Here is a 16,573-nt window from a genome sequence, read left to right as displayed (position 1 = left end):
ATATAGTAATTTATATAGTTAAAAATTAATTTTAATTAAATTATTCAAACAACTTTAATTCTGTTAAAATCAATTTTAGAAAAACAGTATCCAAACAGATTGCGTTATAACATAATCAATTATGATTAAAATCTACTACTTAATTAATTATTTTCATAATCTATTATACCCAACTGAAATCCAAACGGACCCTTAATTAATTTCGTACAACAGAAATTACACCATTTCAACAACTTTTATGGGTCATTTTATTCATTATTTATATTACATTATCCCATATTTACATTTTTTATCATGTCTATCATCATATTTAACTTTAATATTTACTTTTTATTCTTATCCAGAATTCATAGTTGCTTAAAATATTTAATGTTAATTATTTTTACTTAACAGTATGTTTTGATCTCCCTGCCCATGACTTAAATTATTTGAGCTTATTTCAAATAATTTACTTTATAACAAATATTTTCTTGACACAACTATGACTAACATGTTATGGCAATGGTTTTTCTTTTTTTTTTTTTGTGATTTCTCGCATGTACTCCCTTGGTCCTATTTTTAAGACAGAATGAGAAGAAAAAATTTGATTCTATTTATAAATTACTTGTCAATTTTTAATGCTTCTCTTTACGTTTTGCTGTTGTTAAATGTTTTGAATAAAAGAACAATTATGAGCTTTAAAATTATTTATTAGAGGTAAAGGTGGAAATTTGTTAAGTTTTTAGAGAAAGTTAATGAGGTTTTGGGTTTTTTTTTTTTATTTAATGAAAGATGCTGAAAGTGACTTATAAATAAGATCAAATAGAGTATCTTTTATTGAAAATAATATTGTTTGAGGCATCTTTCCTAGTAAGGATTCAAACTTGGTTCATTATGTTGTGGAGCCTTCCAATAGACCTGACCTCCGTTACTAGCAAGATTAATTTAGTTAATCCAAATTGATTATTTTTTGTTTTTAATAAAAAACCTGGCTCATCTATCATTGGATTCTAAATCATTGAGGCCAATAATGGGGACTTGTGGGTCATCATTCCTGCCTTCTTTCCCAAGGCTTATGTGAAAATTCAATTGATGGATAATTTATAATTATAAATATTTGAGAAAATAGAATTTTAAATTTCTATATTTTCTCACATTTTTCTATTGATCAGTACATTTTTTTTTATATTTTTGGTCCTTACACTTTTATTTTTTATTATTTTAAGTCCTTCCATGAACAAAGTATAAAAATCTTAAAGGGATTTAAAACAATAAAAAATAAAAGTGTAAGGACAAAAATATTAAAAAAAAAGTGCAAGGACTAATAACAAAACATGAGCAAAGTATAGTAATATAAAGTTATGCTTTTTCTTGCACCTCAAAAATGAGATGCGGATCACGCGGATGGTGTGAGAGTGGAGATTCTGGCATTCGGGGCGAGAACCGGATGGAATGGGAGTCGTCACCAAATTTTGAGGGAAATCTTGCGAAATCGATCAAAGAAAAATAAAGATGGTTTGCAAAAATAAAAAATAGGTTTGTGAGTCAATTAAATGTGGGAAAGGTGTTAGGCACCCCACAACACCTATTCGTGAGAATGGTTATTTAAGTTTGTTATGCTCTATTAATATGGTTTTATAATTATTTTAATTATTTTTTTTATATTTATGTGTTTAAAAAAATGATAAGAATTAAGTAAAAATATTTATTTATTTATGAGAGAGGACTTGACTTAAAATTTAACTCTGAGGCCTATGTACTTTGTGATGGGGATCAAAGTCCATGTAGTTCGTGCTTGAAAATTGTTGGCGAAAATACTTTTTTGAAGAGAAATTAATTATAAATAATTCACCATTTTGTAAATAAAATAATTTTTAAAATTTTGATATGTGTGTTTTAAATTATAACAAGTAATTTAATTTTAATTATTTTCTTAATTTTTAAATTTTTGGAATAAAGAAAGAAAAGAGTTTAAAATTATTATTTTTTTATGTTTTATGATTGAAGATTTAACCGCTATACCTGCACCTGCAGAGTTTTATTGACTTATATGGTAATATAATCATTTTAAATATCTGTGGAATATTCTAAAATCTCACACGATAAAAGAGTTAACAACTTAATTTATTTATATTTTTAAGTGTTAGTAATAATTTATTTAAGCATATATATATATATATATATATATTTTAAAAAATTTTAATTATCATACCTGCAAAGCCTTATTGACTTATACGGTAATACGATTATCCTAAATATTTGTGAAGATTTTAAAATCTCACACTATAAAAGATTAAATAATATACACTTAAATAAATTTTTAATTTGATTGATTTAATATATAATTATATATATTTTAAAAACTTAATCATTATATCTGTAGAGTCTTATTGACTCATACAATAATTTGATTATCTTAAAAGTTTACGGAGATTTAAAAATCTCATATGATTAAAAGATATAATCAGTAATATAATCATAATTTAAATTTATTAATTTAATTAATTAATATTACACAAAATTTTTATTATTTTATTTATAAAAATTCATTTATTTATTTATCATATAAATTGATAATCATGATATTTGTAAGGATATATTATCCCACACGATGACATGATTAATTTAAGTTTCTGCGAAGATTTTGAAATCTCACATGAGACTTAAATATTTATTATGAAAAGAGAATTAATTTTAACAATGAGCCTTTGAAACTCATATAAATACATATAAGATTGATTCTCGTACTCGTGAAATCTTATTAATTTATATAGTATGAGATCATTTTAAATTTAAATGCTTGTGGAGACTTTTGAAATCTCACATTACAAATAAACCATATATATATATATATATATATATCTCCTTTTTCTTTTTATACTTTAGCCTTTTGTAAGGAAATCATGACAACATATAGAAATATAAAGCACCAGAGGTATGTGTATGTTATTAGCCATGATTATTGATATACATGAATAAACTACCACAAATGAACAAAGATTAATATAAGGATTAAACCATGTTACCACACATTGCATTTTTCTAAAACATGGTAATTAAAAAGCTTGAAACGCAATTTGAGAATCAACCATGCAAAACTAAATGTACCTAGATTGGACACGTTAGATATCTTATAATACAAACCATCATAAGTTCATTTTGCAAACACAAAAATCACTAGATGAAGAACTTGTCAAATTTTTAAAATTAGTAGGCAAACTTAGTGATTAATTTCCAAATGTCAAGAATCTCAAAACTTGAATTGAATTATACCTTTGAACCATTAAGAAACACAATATTACATAAGATATTTTTATAAATAGCCCATCAAAGACTCATGTAAACTTATGCCCACCATAAAATCTTGAAAAAAAAAGGAAAAAGGAGGACAATATTATTCAAGCCATAGCTTTTACCTGTAGCTTTATAACAAGGATGGTGTTTTTTATCAGCTCTTCCTCCAAGCTCTCGGCTCTCTATTAGGAAGAATCAGAACCAATATTGCATAACATAGCTGCCTTCCCTCAGGAGTTCCACAATGTATGTTTTGCAGCTTCCTTTTGCCTCAAAATAATTCCAACCTTTCGTCCAAGTTTAGAAATATTTTTCTCAGCATTAATTCCCTGACCTTCATAGTGTAAATCCCATATCATCCTGTACCACCTCCTTCATTGGGAAGAACAGAAACGAACCCACTTGCACCAACAACACATCCCAATACCAATTAAGGATAACCTATCAAACAGGTTTGAAGCATTCAGTCTAGATCCACGTTTGGTTCTGGGCTCGATTTACACCACAGTCTTTCTTCTTCTTGTTCTTTTTTCTCTCCCTCACTCTCGGTATCCCTCTCCACGCTCTCTCCTTCTTCTTTTTTCTGCTCTATTTTCATGCTCTCTCCTTCCTCTTTTTTTGCTCTCTTTCGTGCTTTGTTTGCTTCTCCACTATCTGTCTCTCTCTCTCTCCGTCCCTAGTTTCTCTTTTCTCCTTTATGCTTTTTTTTTTTTTTTTCAGTTTCTCTCCTTCCTCGGTCTTCCTCTTGCATGCATGCTCCGTCTATGTTCTCTCCTTCCTCTCTTTCTTCTGATCTTTTTTGCGTTTGTTGTGTTCTGCTTCTTTTTCGTTAGTGTTTTCTCCATCTCCTTCTCTCTCTCGTTCTCCATCTTTGCTTTCTCTGGCTTCCTTTTTTTCAGTTGCTCTTCTCTCTGTTTTCAGTCCTCTCTCCCTCTCGATCATCACTGTCCAACTACTCCTCCTCGATCTCTTTCTCTCGTTTTTGTGCTCTGTCCCTCGTGCTCTCTCCTTCCTCGATTTTCTGCTTTGTCTCTTGTGCTCTTTTTTAGCTCTTTGGCTCTCTCTGTTTTTTTTTCAATTTCTCTTCCCCCTATTTTCGGTGCTCTCTCTTACTCTCCGATCCCCCTCGTCCGTTCTCCTTTTTTTTCAGTCCTTCATCCCTTTTAAAGCAGAAACAGGGGAGAGCTTGTGTGTGAGGAAAGAGCTTATGTGCTTCACCTTTCTCACTCTGCTCTGCTGTGTGCCTCTGGTGTTCTCTCACTTTTCTCTTCTACCGTGCACGTCTTCTATATTTCTTTCTCTGTCCATGAGTCTGCTTTTTGCTCTCTATAAGCTTTTCCCTATTTTTTTGCGTTTCTGGCTTTCTTTTCTTCGTGTGTTTTGTGTGTGCATGTCGCTCTTTGCTCTTTATTTTTTTTCTTTCTCTGTTTCGTGACCTCTCTACTTGTGTCTGCAAGAAGCCTCCTAAGATTATGATGAAACGCTGATGGATCAGCGTTTCATCCAGCCTAATACATATATATATTATTATTATTTTTTGCTTTTAATTTTTTTTTAAATTAGATTAACAGACACACAGACAGATATATATATATATATATATATATATATATTAAAAAGAAAAATAAGATTTAAGAAGGGAAAAATTAACTCACAATATTTTGAATGGTTGGGATAATTTGAGAAGATTTTTTAAGATTTAAACTTTTTTTATTTTGTTAAATTATTATTATTTTTTTTCAAAAATATAATCCTAAAAAATATTAAATTTTATTTTGTATTTTTATATTTTTTAATTATTTTAATGAATTAAAAGAAATAAAATCTTAATCAACAAAAAATTATTTAAAATAAAATAAAAATTAAACTCTATTAATTATATTTTTTTAAAAATATAATCCTGAAAGGATTAAATTTTATTTTTATATTTTTAATATATTATTTATTTATTTATTATTATTTTTATTAAATTTAAAATATGTCTGGATAAAATATAGTATTCACACTTTTTCTATATATTTTTATAAGTGTTATTGGAGTTTAAAATATATTCAAGGCTTTGATAAGCCTTCGAACCCTTGACAGGGTAAGATCGACTGGTAACTGATAGGCTGTACCAGTTGGTATGGAAAAGGGGGCTAACTCATCTAAATATTTAAAAAAAAATAAATTGAGAACCAAGGCTAGGGAATATTTAAAATAAAATAGTAAATATTGTTTATACTAGACAAATAATAAATACTTCCTCTATTAAAAAATATAATATATTTTTAATTAAATTTTATTTTTAATAAAGTAGTTATTTATTTTTAAATTAGCCCTATCTGTCTATATTTATTTCTATTAAATACCTTACAATAAATATAAAATTATTTATCAAGGACACTTTTAAAAAAAGATAATTATTGCACTTTAAAAAATTAAAAATATCTTATATTTTTTAATATCTAACTATTCAAAAAATACTTTATATTTTTGAATAGAGGGAGTAATTAAATGAACAATAAATGAATAATATTCAAGAAACACAAGATCTATCTAATAGTTGACATTAAAAAATTAAATATAGAATGATAAATAAATCTCATGGAAATAAGAAAATGATAAAAAAAGTAATATAAAATAAGATAATACTCTAAAGTTATAGGAATTTATTTGACATAATTTCTTTTTGTAAAATTATGTTTCTTATCTCCAAAAAAATAATAAAAAGTATAGTTGTTAAAACATAAACTAAAATTATTTATAAGAAAATAAAGTTATTAATATAAAAAACGTGGTTGTTGTTATATATAAAAAAAACCTAAACATATGAAGCCTATTGTTATTAAAAAACCAAACTAACACCTACGTTTTTTTTTTTTAAATATCAATACCTTTGATAGTGTTCTTTTGTTATTTGCATGTTTCGATCAGATTTTTCTCACAAATTAATTAATATTGTTCACAAAAATATTAATTAATATTAGTGTATTTTTATCTGAAATTAGTTTTTGTGGCGAACATATATTTATGCCATCCTTATATTTGAGAAAAAGGCTTTTTTTTTAATTTTCACTCTTACGAAGTCACTAAAATATCCTTTTTAGTTTGGGAGAGAATTTCTAAAAAACGTGTGATGTGACTTACTTACACATTAAAGACCAAAATAATATTGCAAGATTTTATGTCTGAATTGAAATTAAATTGGAAAGCAAAATTACAGAAATATCACCCTTTAGTTAAGTTGAACAAGGCATATGATAGATTCAATAAGTAACGACACAAGGGATTAACGAGTAATATTGGCCACCTAACAAGTTAATTATATTACTTAAAAAGAAACTTGACAAAAAATTATTTACTAAATATTAGATATTCAACAAGTAACATAATGGATTCACTCCTCTGATCTTATTTATAAAATAAAAAAATTAATTTTGATCATATTTATAGAGCAATTCACTATTTTCTATATTTATTTTTACCTTTTTATCCTTATTAAATATTAAGAAAATTTATTAAAAATAGCTTCTTTTATCTTTATTAGAGAGTAGAAATGAGAATTTATTAAATTTTAAGATAGAGTTAATAAAATTTAATATTTTTCTTAATTTTAATGAAATATGTTAAAAATAACTTATAAATAAGAGTAAAAAAAAGTAACAAGCAATGATATGAAATTAACAACTAATATTAGGTATCAAATAAGTCAAACATTACTTAACAAGCAACTTAAGTAATGTATTTATTACAAATTAAATGTTGAACAAGTAACATAATAGACTTAACAAATAACAACATGGAATTAATGTGTAATATTATTCGCTGAACATCTAACATGGATTAGTTTTTAAATAATATATGTTTGATGCTTAATCTAATCTGTTAATCCCTTGCCATTACCTGTTACGTGTCTTGTTCAGTTTGATTGAAGAAAATTATTTGGATAAATTTATTTTATAATTTAATTTTAATTCAGACCTAGTATGGTCTAGTAATATTTCAGATTGTTTTATGATTATTTTGGGTTTCATTTGTAAATAAGCACTATAAGTAGTCCTTTGATGGAATTCTGCCTTTTAATTTGTACTTCTTTCTACTTTTTTTGGGGTGATTTTAACATAAAATCTTGGAGAAATTTCAGTTAAGGATCATAATAGTTATGTAATTACAGGTGAGTTCAAAAAAAATTTTAAAATTTCACTTCAGTCTAGAAAAAAAGGTCAAAAAAATTTTGACTATGAAAATACCAAAATACCCTTAATTTGTTAAGCAAAATTACTAGTTATTAATTTTCTTATTTCACTTGTTAATTTATTAATATAAGTTATAAATTATATAAGTTAACATGTCAATAATTATACAAGACTTGACATCAGTTGTTTTATCATAAACAGTAATATCAATTATTAAATTGCTAACTTTATTTATTAATTTACTAATATCAGTTGTAAATTACTAATAGGTCTTATAATTTATAACTAGTATTTGTAAATTAATAAGTAAAGCTAACAAATTAATAACTAATGTTACTAATTGTTTGACAAATTGATATAATTTATAAGTAATATTGATCAATTAACAAGTGAATTAAAAAAGTTAATAAGTGATTCTATGTAATAAGTGAAAGTTTTTTCACCATTAAAATTTTTTTGACTTTTCTTCACTAAACTAAATTAAAATTTTAAAATTTTTTTAGACCCACTTGTAATTAAATAGCTATTATGGTACTTAAGTAAAATTCTCTCTAAAACTTTGATGATTATTTTTACTTTTTTCTGATTTTTTTTTTTTAAAAAGCGCTTTCCGGCCTCGCGTCTCTTCTCCTTAATCAGGCAATCGCAGCGGCGCGATTAAAGAAAAGGCGCAAAAAGTGGTCATGCCAGCCCAAACGCTACTTCTTAGTCCTGTTTTGATGTACATTGTATGCCGTAGGCCGTAGTGTCTGTGTCCGAGCTTCACTTCCTCTCTTCTTCCTCCCCGCTGTAAGCCGTTATATGTGTTGTGTGTGTGGGGTAGGACTCCTCTCTTTCATTTCTACCGCTGGACGCCTGAACAAGGAAGGTTTCGATGGATGGTTGACTTAACGTTGAAGGAAATGTATCTTCTTTAAAAGGTATTTTATTTTAATTTTATATCCTGGGTCGCGTCTCTATGATTAGTTGAAGCCATAGTCTGACATTTCCCCTTCTATTTCTAAGCTGAATCTTGTTAACAAATTAGGGGTTTTTAGTTGATTAATGAAACTGAGGATGATGTAAACCTTGAAGCTTTCTTGAGATATGGAAGTGGCTTGGATTGTGATTGGAGAAACGAAGAATCTTGTCATATTAACTTTTCATTTTCCCCTTTAAGTGGCTTGGAGCGCGAACCACCTCGTCCGAAGCTACTTTCACTTCGGTGCTGTAAGGTCCGAGGTTACGCCGTGACGAAAATGGCTGGTGCTGATAATGTCGCCCACGATATTCAATCTATCCTTTCTTCTTCTGAGAGGGACTATCTCATTCGGAACAATGACGATCAGGTGCTTATTTGGTTCTTACATTTAATCAAGCGACGCGATTGCTGCTTTTATTTTCTCGGAAAATTATCCCAGGCTGGGATTTTTTTTTTTTTTTTGTGGAGGGGGGGTGTGTGGCTGTGAAATGATTTTTTTGAGTGAAAACTCTACCATTAGATACACTATTTCATTGACAATTATAGCTCATAGGTAACAAATGATTATACTTGTATGCATGGAAAATTGAGGAGGCCTTTGTCTGTGCTGTGAACATTTTCAGGTTAAAATTGAGAGCTTGAGGGGGAAGAAGCTTGGTTTATATTTTTCAGCTTCTTGGTGCAGTCCCTGCCGACAATTCACCCCTACTTTGGTGGAGTTGTACAACGAACTCTCTCCTAAAGCTGACTTTGAGATAATCTTTGTGTCAGCTGATGAAGATGAAGATGCTTTCAGAGGTTACTTTTCCAAGATGCCATGGCTTGCCATCCCATTTTCTGATTCCAACGCACACAATCACCTCGATGAATTGTTCAAGGTGCGGGGGATCCCCCACCTTGTAATGCTCGAGGAGAATGGGAAAGTCTCCACTGAAAATGGAGTTGAGGTTGTTCGTGAGTATGGAGTTGAAGAATACCCTTTCACATCAGAAAGGATCAAAGAGTTAAAAGACCAAGAAGAGGAAGACAGGAGGAACCAGTCCTTGAGATCTCTTTTGTCGTGCAAGTCACGTGACTTCATTATATCTTCTGATGGGAAGGAAGTAAGTTTCTGTAACCATACTCTCTGCGTGAGATGGAACTGAACAAGTGTGTCCTTTCCTTCATTAAGTGTCAGATATGGCTGGTCTGATCCTCAAAAGGCTCCAAGCTTGTTGGGGCTGAGCCAGGCAATTCTTATTTACATTTCATAAATTAAAGTTTTAGGCGAAGTTTGAATTTCACCTTCCATCTACTTGCAGGTACCTTTGTCTAAACTTGAGGGGAGGACAGTGGGTTTGTATTTTTCATCTTTTTCATACAAAGCATCCGCTAAATTTACCCCACAGCTTGTGGAGGTTTATGAGAAGCTGAAAGCAAAGGGTGAGGACTTTGAGATTGTGTTGATATCCATTGGAGATAATGAGGACTCTTTCAAACAAGGACTGAAGGGTCTTCCTTGGTTGGCATTGCCATTCAAGGATAAGAGCTGCGAGAAGCTTGCTCGCTACTTTCCACTATCGACCTTGCCCGCTCTGGTTATTATTGGGCCAGATGGAAAAACCCTTCATTCCAATGTGGTGGAGGCCATTGAAGAGCACGGCGATGCTGCATACCCTTTTACTCCTGAGAAGTTTCTAGAGCTTGCTGAGGTAGAGAAGGCCAAAGAGGCAGCTCAGACCCTTGAGTCTATTCTGGTCTCTGGAGATCTAGATTTTGTCATAGGGACAGATGGAGTTAAGGTATGATTCTTGAAACAATTGAACCTTATGGTTTTTGTCCATTGCTTGTTAGATATCTTCCAATATCTTGCAAATGGTCTTCTTCATCCTCATGTCTTGGATGTCAAAATCAAAAGGCATTTAAGATGCATGCAAGATACATGTACGTGTTGGTGTTACCAGAAGATAGAAGTACCTTGAGAATGTGACATCTTTGAAGTTTTAGTTTACTTTTTAATAAAAGATTACTTATCTGTTTTGTATGACAGCTTTTTAGTGATTTGCCATTTCAAGAAAATCTTAAATACTATTTGACACTGGAGTGTCATCTGAACCGTGCTACATTTCTGCTACTTGTCCTTTTTTCAGGCCCATTCTGGGATAATGACAGTTGATTTCTATTTTTCAGATTCCAGTGTCAGATTTAATGAGGAAGACAGTCCTCCTATACTTCTCAGCTCACTGGTGCATACCGTGCCGTGCATTTCTTCCAAAGCTTATCAAAGCATACCACAAAATCAAGGCTAAGCACAAGGCACTCGAAGTCGTGTTCATATCCAGTGATAGGGACCAGGCCTCGTTCGACAACTTCTTTGCCAGAATGCCATGGCTGGCTCTTCCCTTTAATGACACAAGGAAGTCATTACTGAGTCGCCAGTTCAAGATGTATGGCATCCCCATGCTGGTTGCCATCGGACCCAGTGGCCAAACCATCACAAAAGAAGCCAGAGATCCCGTCTTGCTTTATGGCGCCGAAGCTTATCCTTTCACTGAGGAAAGGGTGAAAGAACTTGAGGCAGCATCTGAAGAGATCGCTAAGGGTTGGCCTGAGAAGGTGACGCACTGGTCTCATGAGCATGAGCTTGTGTTGAGTCGCTGCAAGATTTATAACTGTGATGGTTGTGGGGAAGAGGGTCACACATGGACATACTGTTGTGATGGATGTGACTTCGATCTCCATCCAAAATGTGTATTGAAGGCAGAGAAATGTGAAGAAGGTACCAGCGGAGAAGGGTGGGTTTGTAATGGAGAAGCCTGCTTTAAAGCCTGATGTGAATACTGTTGTTCCATTGAAGTTTGTGTGAAGGACTTTTTAATTGGGTGTATTGTAAAATGTGTATATACTATGTATGACAAAATGATGGGCTTTAATAGTATTTTTTTTTTAATGTGTTTCGTTATGCATTATGGATAGCATTATTCTTTCTGCTGAGGAGATAAAACTTAGGTATACTGAATGTCAAACTATAAAATTTAACCTTTTTGTTGAATATCAACATAATATAATGTGAAGAATCATGAGTTGTATATTCCTGTCATCAAAATGAGAGGGGGGGTTTTGCAAGAATGAATAATTAGAGAGAGAAAATGTCGAGGCCTTAGCGTGTAAAGTACAGCATCCCTAGGTTCCCAGGGGAAAAATAATTATTTTTTGAGATGAAATTCTTAATGTGGTATGATTTATTATCTATTTAAAATACACTCGTATAGTTTTGTTCCCTGGTCTCTCTTATCTGTAGACCCTCTTTATTAAATTTTAATACGGTTTTCTTAAATTCAATTCAATGCATAGAAAATTAGAAATTATCAATTTTCCTTCTTACGATCATAACGTGAGAAAAGTCTTGTGGACTGTGGCGGCCGAGCCTTGTACGTCTTCGAGAGAACAAATTGAGAATGAGCTCCACGTGCTGTTCTTACTTCTCTACCTCCACGCTCTCTGGGATGCTGAGATCATATAACTCCAAACTGAAAAGATTACTTTTCCATTCCCAAATCACAAGTGGAGGCCTTGGATTTGCTCGGTACAATATTAACATTCCGTGGGATTCAACTTTATCCTCTCGGTAATTCAACTCTCAATCTCATTTCTCGACTTTATCTTTGTTCAATTTCACAGTTCTTCATTCAACTGTAGGTTTACCTTTGTTCTTTGTAGCCCTTATCAATCTCAAACGCCCTGGGAAACCCCTTTGGTCAATTTTGCTTGCTCTAACTTTTTGGTTGAATTGAATGCCTTTAATTTGTGCTCGAGTGGCTTAGAGACGTTATTTGTTAAGAGAGAATAGAAATTTCGTGTTTTATATGAATTTGTTTCACTCTTTTTAAGCATTTGCAGTTTTGATGGGTGAGTCGGAAATGACCAAATCCAGCTTAAATGTCAACAAGAACGGGGAAGATAGATCTCCCAGGGCTCTAAATCCTGCAATTTCCACATTTCTTTTGCAGCTTCCCCACAAGTTTCAAAATACTCTCAAGGTTAGCTACCTTTTTCTGACGCTTCAAAAGATACTTGGAACCTTGATGTGAGTTTTGATTGTTATCTTTTCTGATTACAGTCACAGCTCAGTAAATTAGCCAAAAAAGATGTCAATTGGGTGAGCTCTGTCCAGAGGAAAGAGAGTGGGTCAGTTAATGGCTATGAAGCTGAATTAGATGAGCAACTGCGAGCGTGGAGACAAAATCCTTCTTGGGTTGATAATCCTTCTAAAATAAAGGTGATATATGAAGGTCACTTTCCTAAACTGAAACTTGGCTTGATAAGAAATATATACATATATATTTGAGGCGAAAAGTTGCATCAATTTCTATTTTGATTGCTTTTTTAATTTTTATTATGCCATTAGAAACCTTCAAGGTAGATGACTTGTTTGCCCATGAAATTTGATGGAGACTTAAATAATTTTCTATTAATGGTGGAAGAACTGCATCAGTAGACACTATTTTAGATATTCTTGGCCAGAATGCTGACATCTTTGTTCATGTAAACTGCAACCTGTCTCATGTTTTATATCTAAAGAATTGACCTTTTTTTTTTTTTTTGGGGTGATAACTATGTATCTATGTTCATATGGAGGTATAGAATGTATGTAGCACGATGTTCTTTTTGGCAGGTGACTGTACCAAGAGGTTCTCTTTGCAACCTGAATGTAGAAGTCAATGTTGGCCTGCCGCCTGATGCAGTATACAATATAGTGATTGATCCTGACAATAGAAGAGTTTTCAAAAATATTAAGGTAGGTAACTAATAATTAATTATATTGTTCATTGTTTCATCACAACCTTTTTAGGAGGTGCTTTCATGTCCTTTGAAGACTGAATTGGTAGAAACACTCCGTCTTCTAATTGAGTTCCACAATTCAGTTTGACAACGTATTTCTTGGTCAGGAAGTAATATCCAGAAAAGTATTGGTTGATGAGGGCCAAAGGCAAGTGGTTGAACTCGACCAAGCAGCGATATGGAGATTTCTTTGGTGGTCAGGAACTATATCTGTTCATGTTTTGGTAGATCAAAATAGAGAAGACCACTCTGTAAGGGCTTGTTATCTCGTTGGATAATAATTACATCCATAGTTGTTGATTAATTAAATAAGGCATACAAATATCTTTTCATGATTTTCCTTTAAACTGAAAATCATCTTCTCAGGCATTAATGTTAATTTGGTTCAATTCAAACTTGCCCTCATTTTTCTTGGTAGAAATTGGTACCAAATCTTCAGGGATTTTGTGATAGCCTTTTGGTTTCTAGTAAACTGATCTTTGGAATGGAAGAGAATATATTTTTTTAATTTACTTAGATATATGATATATTTAATCATCCCAAGTTTGAGAACGCATGTCTAGCATTAGATTTGTAAAAGGACACATCCATAAGCACGCATTGATTACAGTGATATGTTGTGAGTAAAGTTACTCGCAATTCTGCTCTCCGTGGAATCAGAGAACTGTGTTTTGACTGATTTATGTATTTGTATGCCAGATGAAGTTCAAGCAAGTTAAGACTGGATTCATGAAAAAATTTGAGGGTTGCTGGAGGGTAGAACCTCTATTTGTTGATGAAAATATTTGTTATCCTTTTAAACCAAAGACAAAGGAAGAATACAATGTATGTACCAGAGGCAAGGGAAGAATAGGGTCTAGAGTGAGCCTGCAACAAATACTTGAGCCAACCATTGTCCCACCCCCTCCCATATCCTGGTATTTGAGGGGAATTACCACCCGGACGACTGAGATGCTTATAAACGACCTACGTGCCGAAGCTGCCAGAATCAGAGAGGGATTTGAAGCTGGAATGTCTAAGGGAGAGCTTGGGGAAGCATCCAATGAAAACCAAGATGACTCAAGTGACATAAAAGAACGATGGCTTTTGCGTCGAAAAACTGCAAAGAAGAATCGGAGAAGACTTCATCCTACCAGCTGATTACTTGTTTAAAATGCCAAGTATTGTTCTCTGAAAGCAGCAATGAGTTTGTGAGAGTGTTGCCAAGTATTGTAAAGTAAAAGGTCTAAATTGCTGCATAGTATTTCATGCCATATAATTGGCCACTGATATCTGATGTCACTGTCAAGATTTAGTGATGAGCCGTTTATATTAGGAGATATGCTACTTTGTGCATCTTATTACATGCTGTTAACCTTTATAACGCTGATCAATTTATGAAAAATTGGTCATTAATTTCATCTCATTTTCTGTTGTGGGATTTGGATCTTATGCATTTAGAAAACAGATGCTGTAACACACCAAATTTTTTTTTTTTAAATAATTTAACTCAACCATAGTTGGGTTACAGCCACCCAACACATTTTTATATCAATAATTTCGATATAAAATATTTTATAATTGGCTTCAACTCACACACTATAACATTTCAGATAAATTTTTACCTCCCACATGCCATTAGGCTAAATCACATTTGTCCATCCTTATACTCCCAACAAGTAAACTAAATCACATTTGTCCATCCTTATACTCCCAACAAGTAAAATAAGTAATTTAGTCAATTTTCAACACAAGCCAGTTATTTGGCCTTATAATCATGCCATTTTAACCAATCCAAAGTAAACCAAATATTAAAATTACAGTCATCCAAATTGTACTAAAAATAGAAATAGTTTGAAAGGCATGATTACATTTATATATTCATATAATTGACAATAAACATAAAAAAGTCTTAATATTGGCAATATAACACATTATAAATCATAAATTAAATACCCAAAAGAGACAGTGGATCTATACCACTAAGCCTCTGGGACTCCTCCACGTGTCACTCTTGGCTCTTCTCCTGAAAATTGTTAACCACATAATGAGACTCAAAAGTCCCAGTAACCAAAGCCAATTTATGATAGTGTATACAAACAGTTAAGTGTGTGCTTACTAAGTGAGAATTAAAAATAATATAATTCTAACAAATATAAGAAATATTATAATAAACACAAACAACCATCCTTATATCCCTCCATTAACCTCGAGCCGTAGCCCTCACTCGGTACTAAATTACCCGGCCAAAGGTAGATTAGCCCGAGCCCTTACAAACCACCTATTGAGCTCCAATAGGGGCGTACCACGTGGCACATAAATACAACAACAATAGCAAGTCTCCCAACACCTCCCACAATAATTAAACAAATTCATAATAATATTGCACAATTATACAATATTACAAAATTCATAATTTTCTCAATAATCACCCAATTAACAAGAAGTAACACTAATCACAAATTAAAAGCATGGTTACCTTGTGGCTTTTTCAATAAATTATTCCTTAAAATTTCTCTCTCACCACAATCTTCACCAGTAATACAATCTACAAATAACATATTATTATAAATATTAGTTTCAATTTTTGAAACTAATAAAATAATTCTAATAATAGAATTAAAAATATAACATAATTCTTAATCTCAATCTTAATACAAATCTATAGTTAATACTATTAAGTATAATTTTTAACTCCTCTTTTAATTATCAATAAACATTGATAATCTAAAAATCAAATTTTAAACTAATTTCTATTATCAAAATTTTCTTTTTATTTTATAAATTCGTACCTAAAATACCCAAAAATTAAAAATTAAGTCTCTAGCTTAGAATCATAATCTTATAACCATAATAATTCATTTCTCATCCCAAATAATCATCTAAACCTCAATAAATCAACATATATTTTCAGATCTAGTTTAGAATTTGATCCATAAGCCATAAATTCAAAGATCATTAACAAATTTATACTCTATAACATTTATTATACTACTGACAACCTCAAAAACCATATTTATTCAACATAAATTCATCCCTCTTTCAGATCTTAAATTTTCTACCACTACAAACTCAGAAACTAAAGAAGAAGGATGACTAAGAAAAATTTTTAGAACACTTACTTAGTCTTGAAAAGCTTAAAATCACACCCTAAATATCCTATTAAAAACTCTTACCTTAAAACCCAGCACCGGTGAATTTGGCTCACAGATGCTCTCTCTGCCGAAGCTCACGCACGAAAGAAGGAATGAAGAAATGAAGAAACAGGTGAGTTTTTATAAAAATTCAGTGGGTCCCACATTTTTTTTAAAATTATTTTCTCTCTCTTCTTCTTCTTTTCTTTTTATTATTATTTTATTAT

The 16,573-nt window shown here is 31.4% G+C and overlaps 2 protein-coding genes across 7 annotated transcripts; both read left to right on the top strand.

Annotated features, from left to right (window-relative positions):
- The first annotated feature begins 8,101 nt into the window (after positions 1 to 8,101).
- LOC129299360 (probable nucleoredoxin 1) lies at positions 8,102 to 11,343 on the top strand. Of its 2 annotated transcripts, none has more exons than XM_054937825.1 (5): positions 8,102 to 8,371; positions 8,526 to 8,779; positions 9,036 to 9,515; positions 9,714 to 10,193; positions 10,582 to 11,343. In XM_054937825.1, the coding sequence occupies exons 2-5, from the start codon at positions 8,690 to 8,692 to the stop codon at positions 11,221 to 11,223; spliced, it is 1,692 nt and encodes a 563-aa protein (XP_054793800.1). In that variant the 5' UTR covers positions 8,102 to 8,371; positions 8,526 to 8,689; the 3' UTR covers positions 11,224 to 11,343. The 2 variants fall into 2 exon arrangements, with proteins under 2 accessions (XP_054793800.1, XP_054793798.1); XM_054937823.1 differs by having other exon boundaries at positions 8,611 to 8,779; positions 10,582 to 11,342.
- Positions 11,344 to 11,801: 458 nt separating this feature from the next.
- LOC129299357 (uncharacterized) lies at positions 11,802 to 14,648 on the top strand. Of its 5 annotated transcripts, none has more exons than XM_054937820.1 (6): positions 11,802 to 12,019; positions 12,326 to 12,431; positions 12,512 to 12,670; positions 13,067 to 13,189; positions 13,341 to 13,484; positions 13,933 to 14,648. In XM_054937820.1, the coding sequence occupies exons 1-6, from the start codon at positions 11,850 to 11,852 to the stop codon at positions 14,371 to 14,373; spliced, it is 1,143 nt and encodes a 380-aa protein (XP_054793795.1). In that variant the 5' UTR covers positions 11,802 to 11,849; the 3' UTR covers positions 14,374 to 14,648. The 5 variants fall into 5 exon arrangements, with proteins under 5 accessions (XP_054793795.1, XP_054793791.1, XP_054793792.1 ...); XM_054937816.1 differs by having other exon boundaries at positions 11,880 to 12,019; positions 12,292 to 12,431; XM_054937817.1 differs by having other exon boundaries at positions 11,884 to 12,019; positions 12,283 to 12,431.
- The last annotated feature ends 1,925 nt before the right edge of the window (positions 14,649 to 16,573 follow it).

This window comes from Prosopis cineraria, unplaced genomic scaffold, assembly GCF_029017545.1.
Source record: "Prosopis cineraria cultivar Desert tree isolate PC_DT_omini unplaced genomic scaffold, ASM2901754v1 PC1133, whole genome shotgun sequence".
Lineage (NCBI taxonomy): Eukaryota > Viridiplantae > Streptophyta > Magnoliopsida > Fabales > Fabaceae > Prosopis > Prosopis cineraria.
Note: the sequence above shows the minus strand (reverse complement) of the source record. Positions and strands in the feature narration are given on the sequence as shown.

Coding starts and splice junctions, on each gene's coding strand:
- LOC129299357 (XM_054937820.1), top strand. CDS start 11,850: ATGAGCTCCACGTGCTGTTCTTACTTCTCTACCTCCACGCTCTCTGGG. Junction 12,020..12,325: donor GATTCAACTTTATCCTCTCG/GTAATTCAACTC, acceptor GACCAAATCCAG/CTTAAATGTCAACAAGAACG. Junction 13,190..13,340: donor GAGTTTTCAAAAATATTAAG/GTAGGTAACTAA, acceptor TTTCTTGGTCAG/GAAGTAATATCCAGAAAAGT.
- LOC129299360 (XM_054937825.1), top strand. CDS start 8,690: ATGGCTGGTGCTGATAATGTCGCCCACGATATTCAATCTATCCTTTCT. Junction 8,780..9,035: donor TTCGGAACAATGACGATCAG/GTGCTTATTTGG, acceptor GAACATTTTCAG/GTTAAAATTGAGAGCTTGAG. Junction 10,194..10,581: donor TAGGGACAGATGGAGTTAAG/GTATGATTCTTG, acceptor TCTATTTTTCAG/ATTCCAGTGTCAGATTTAAT.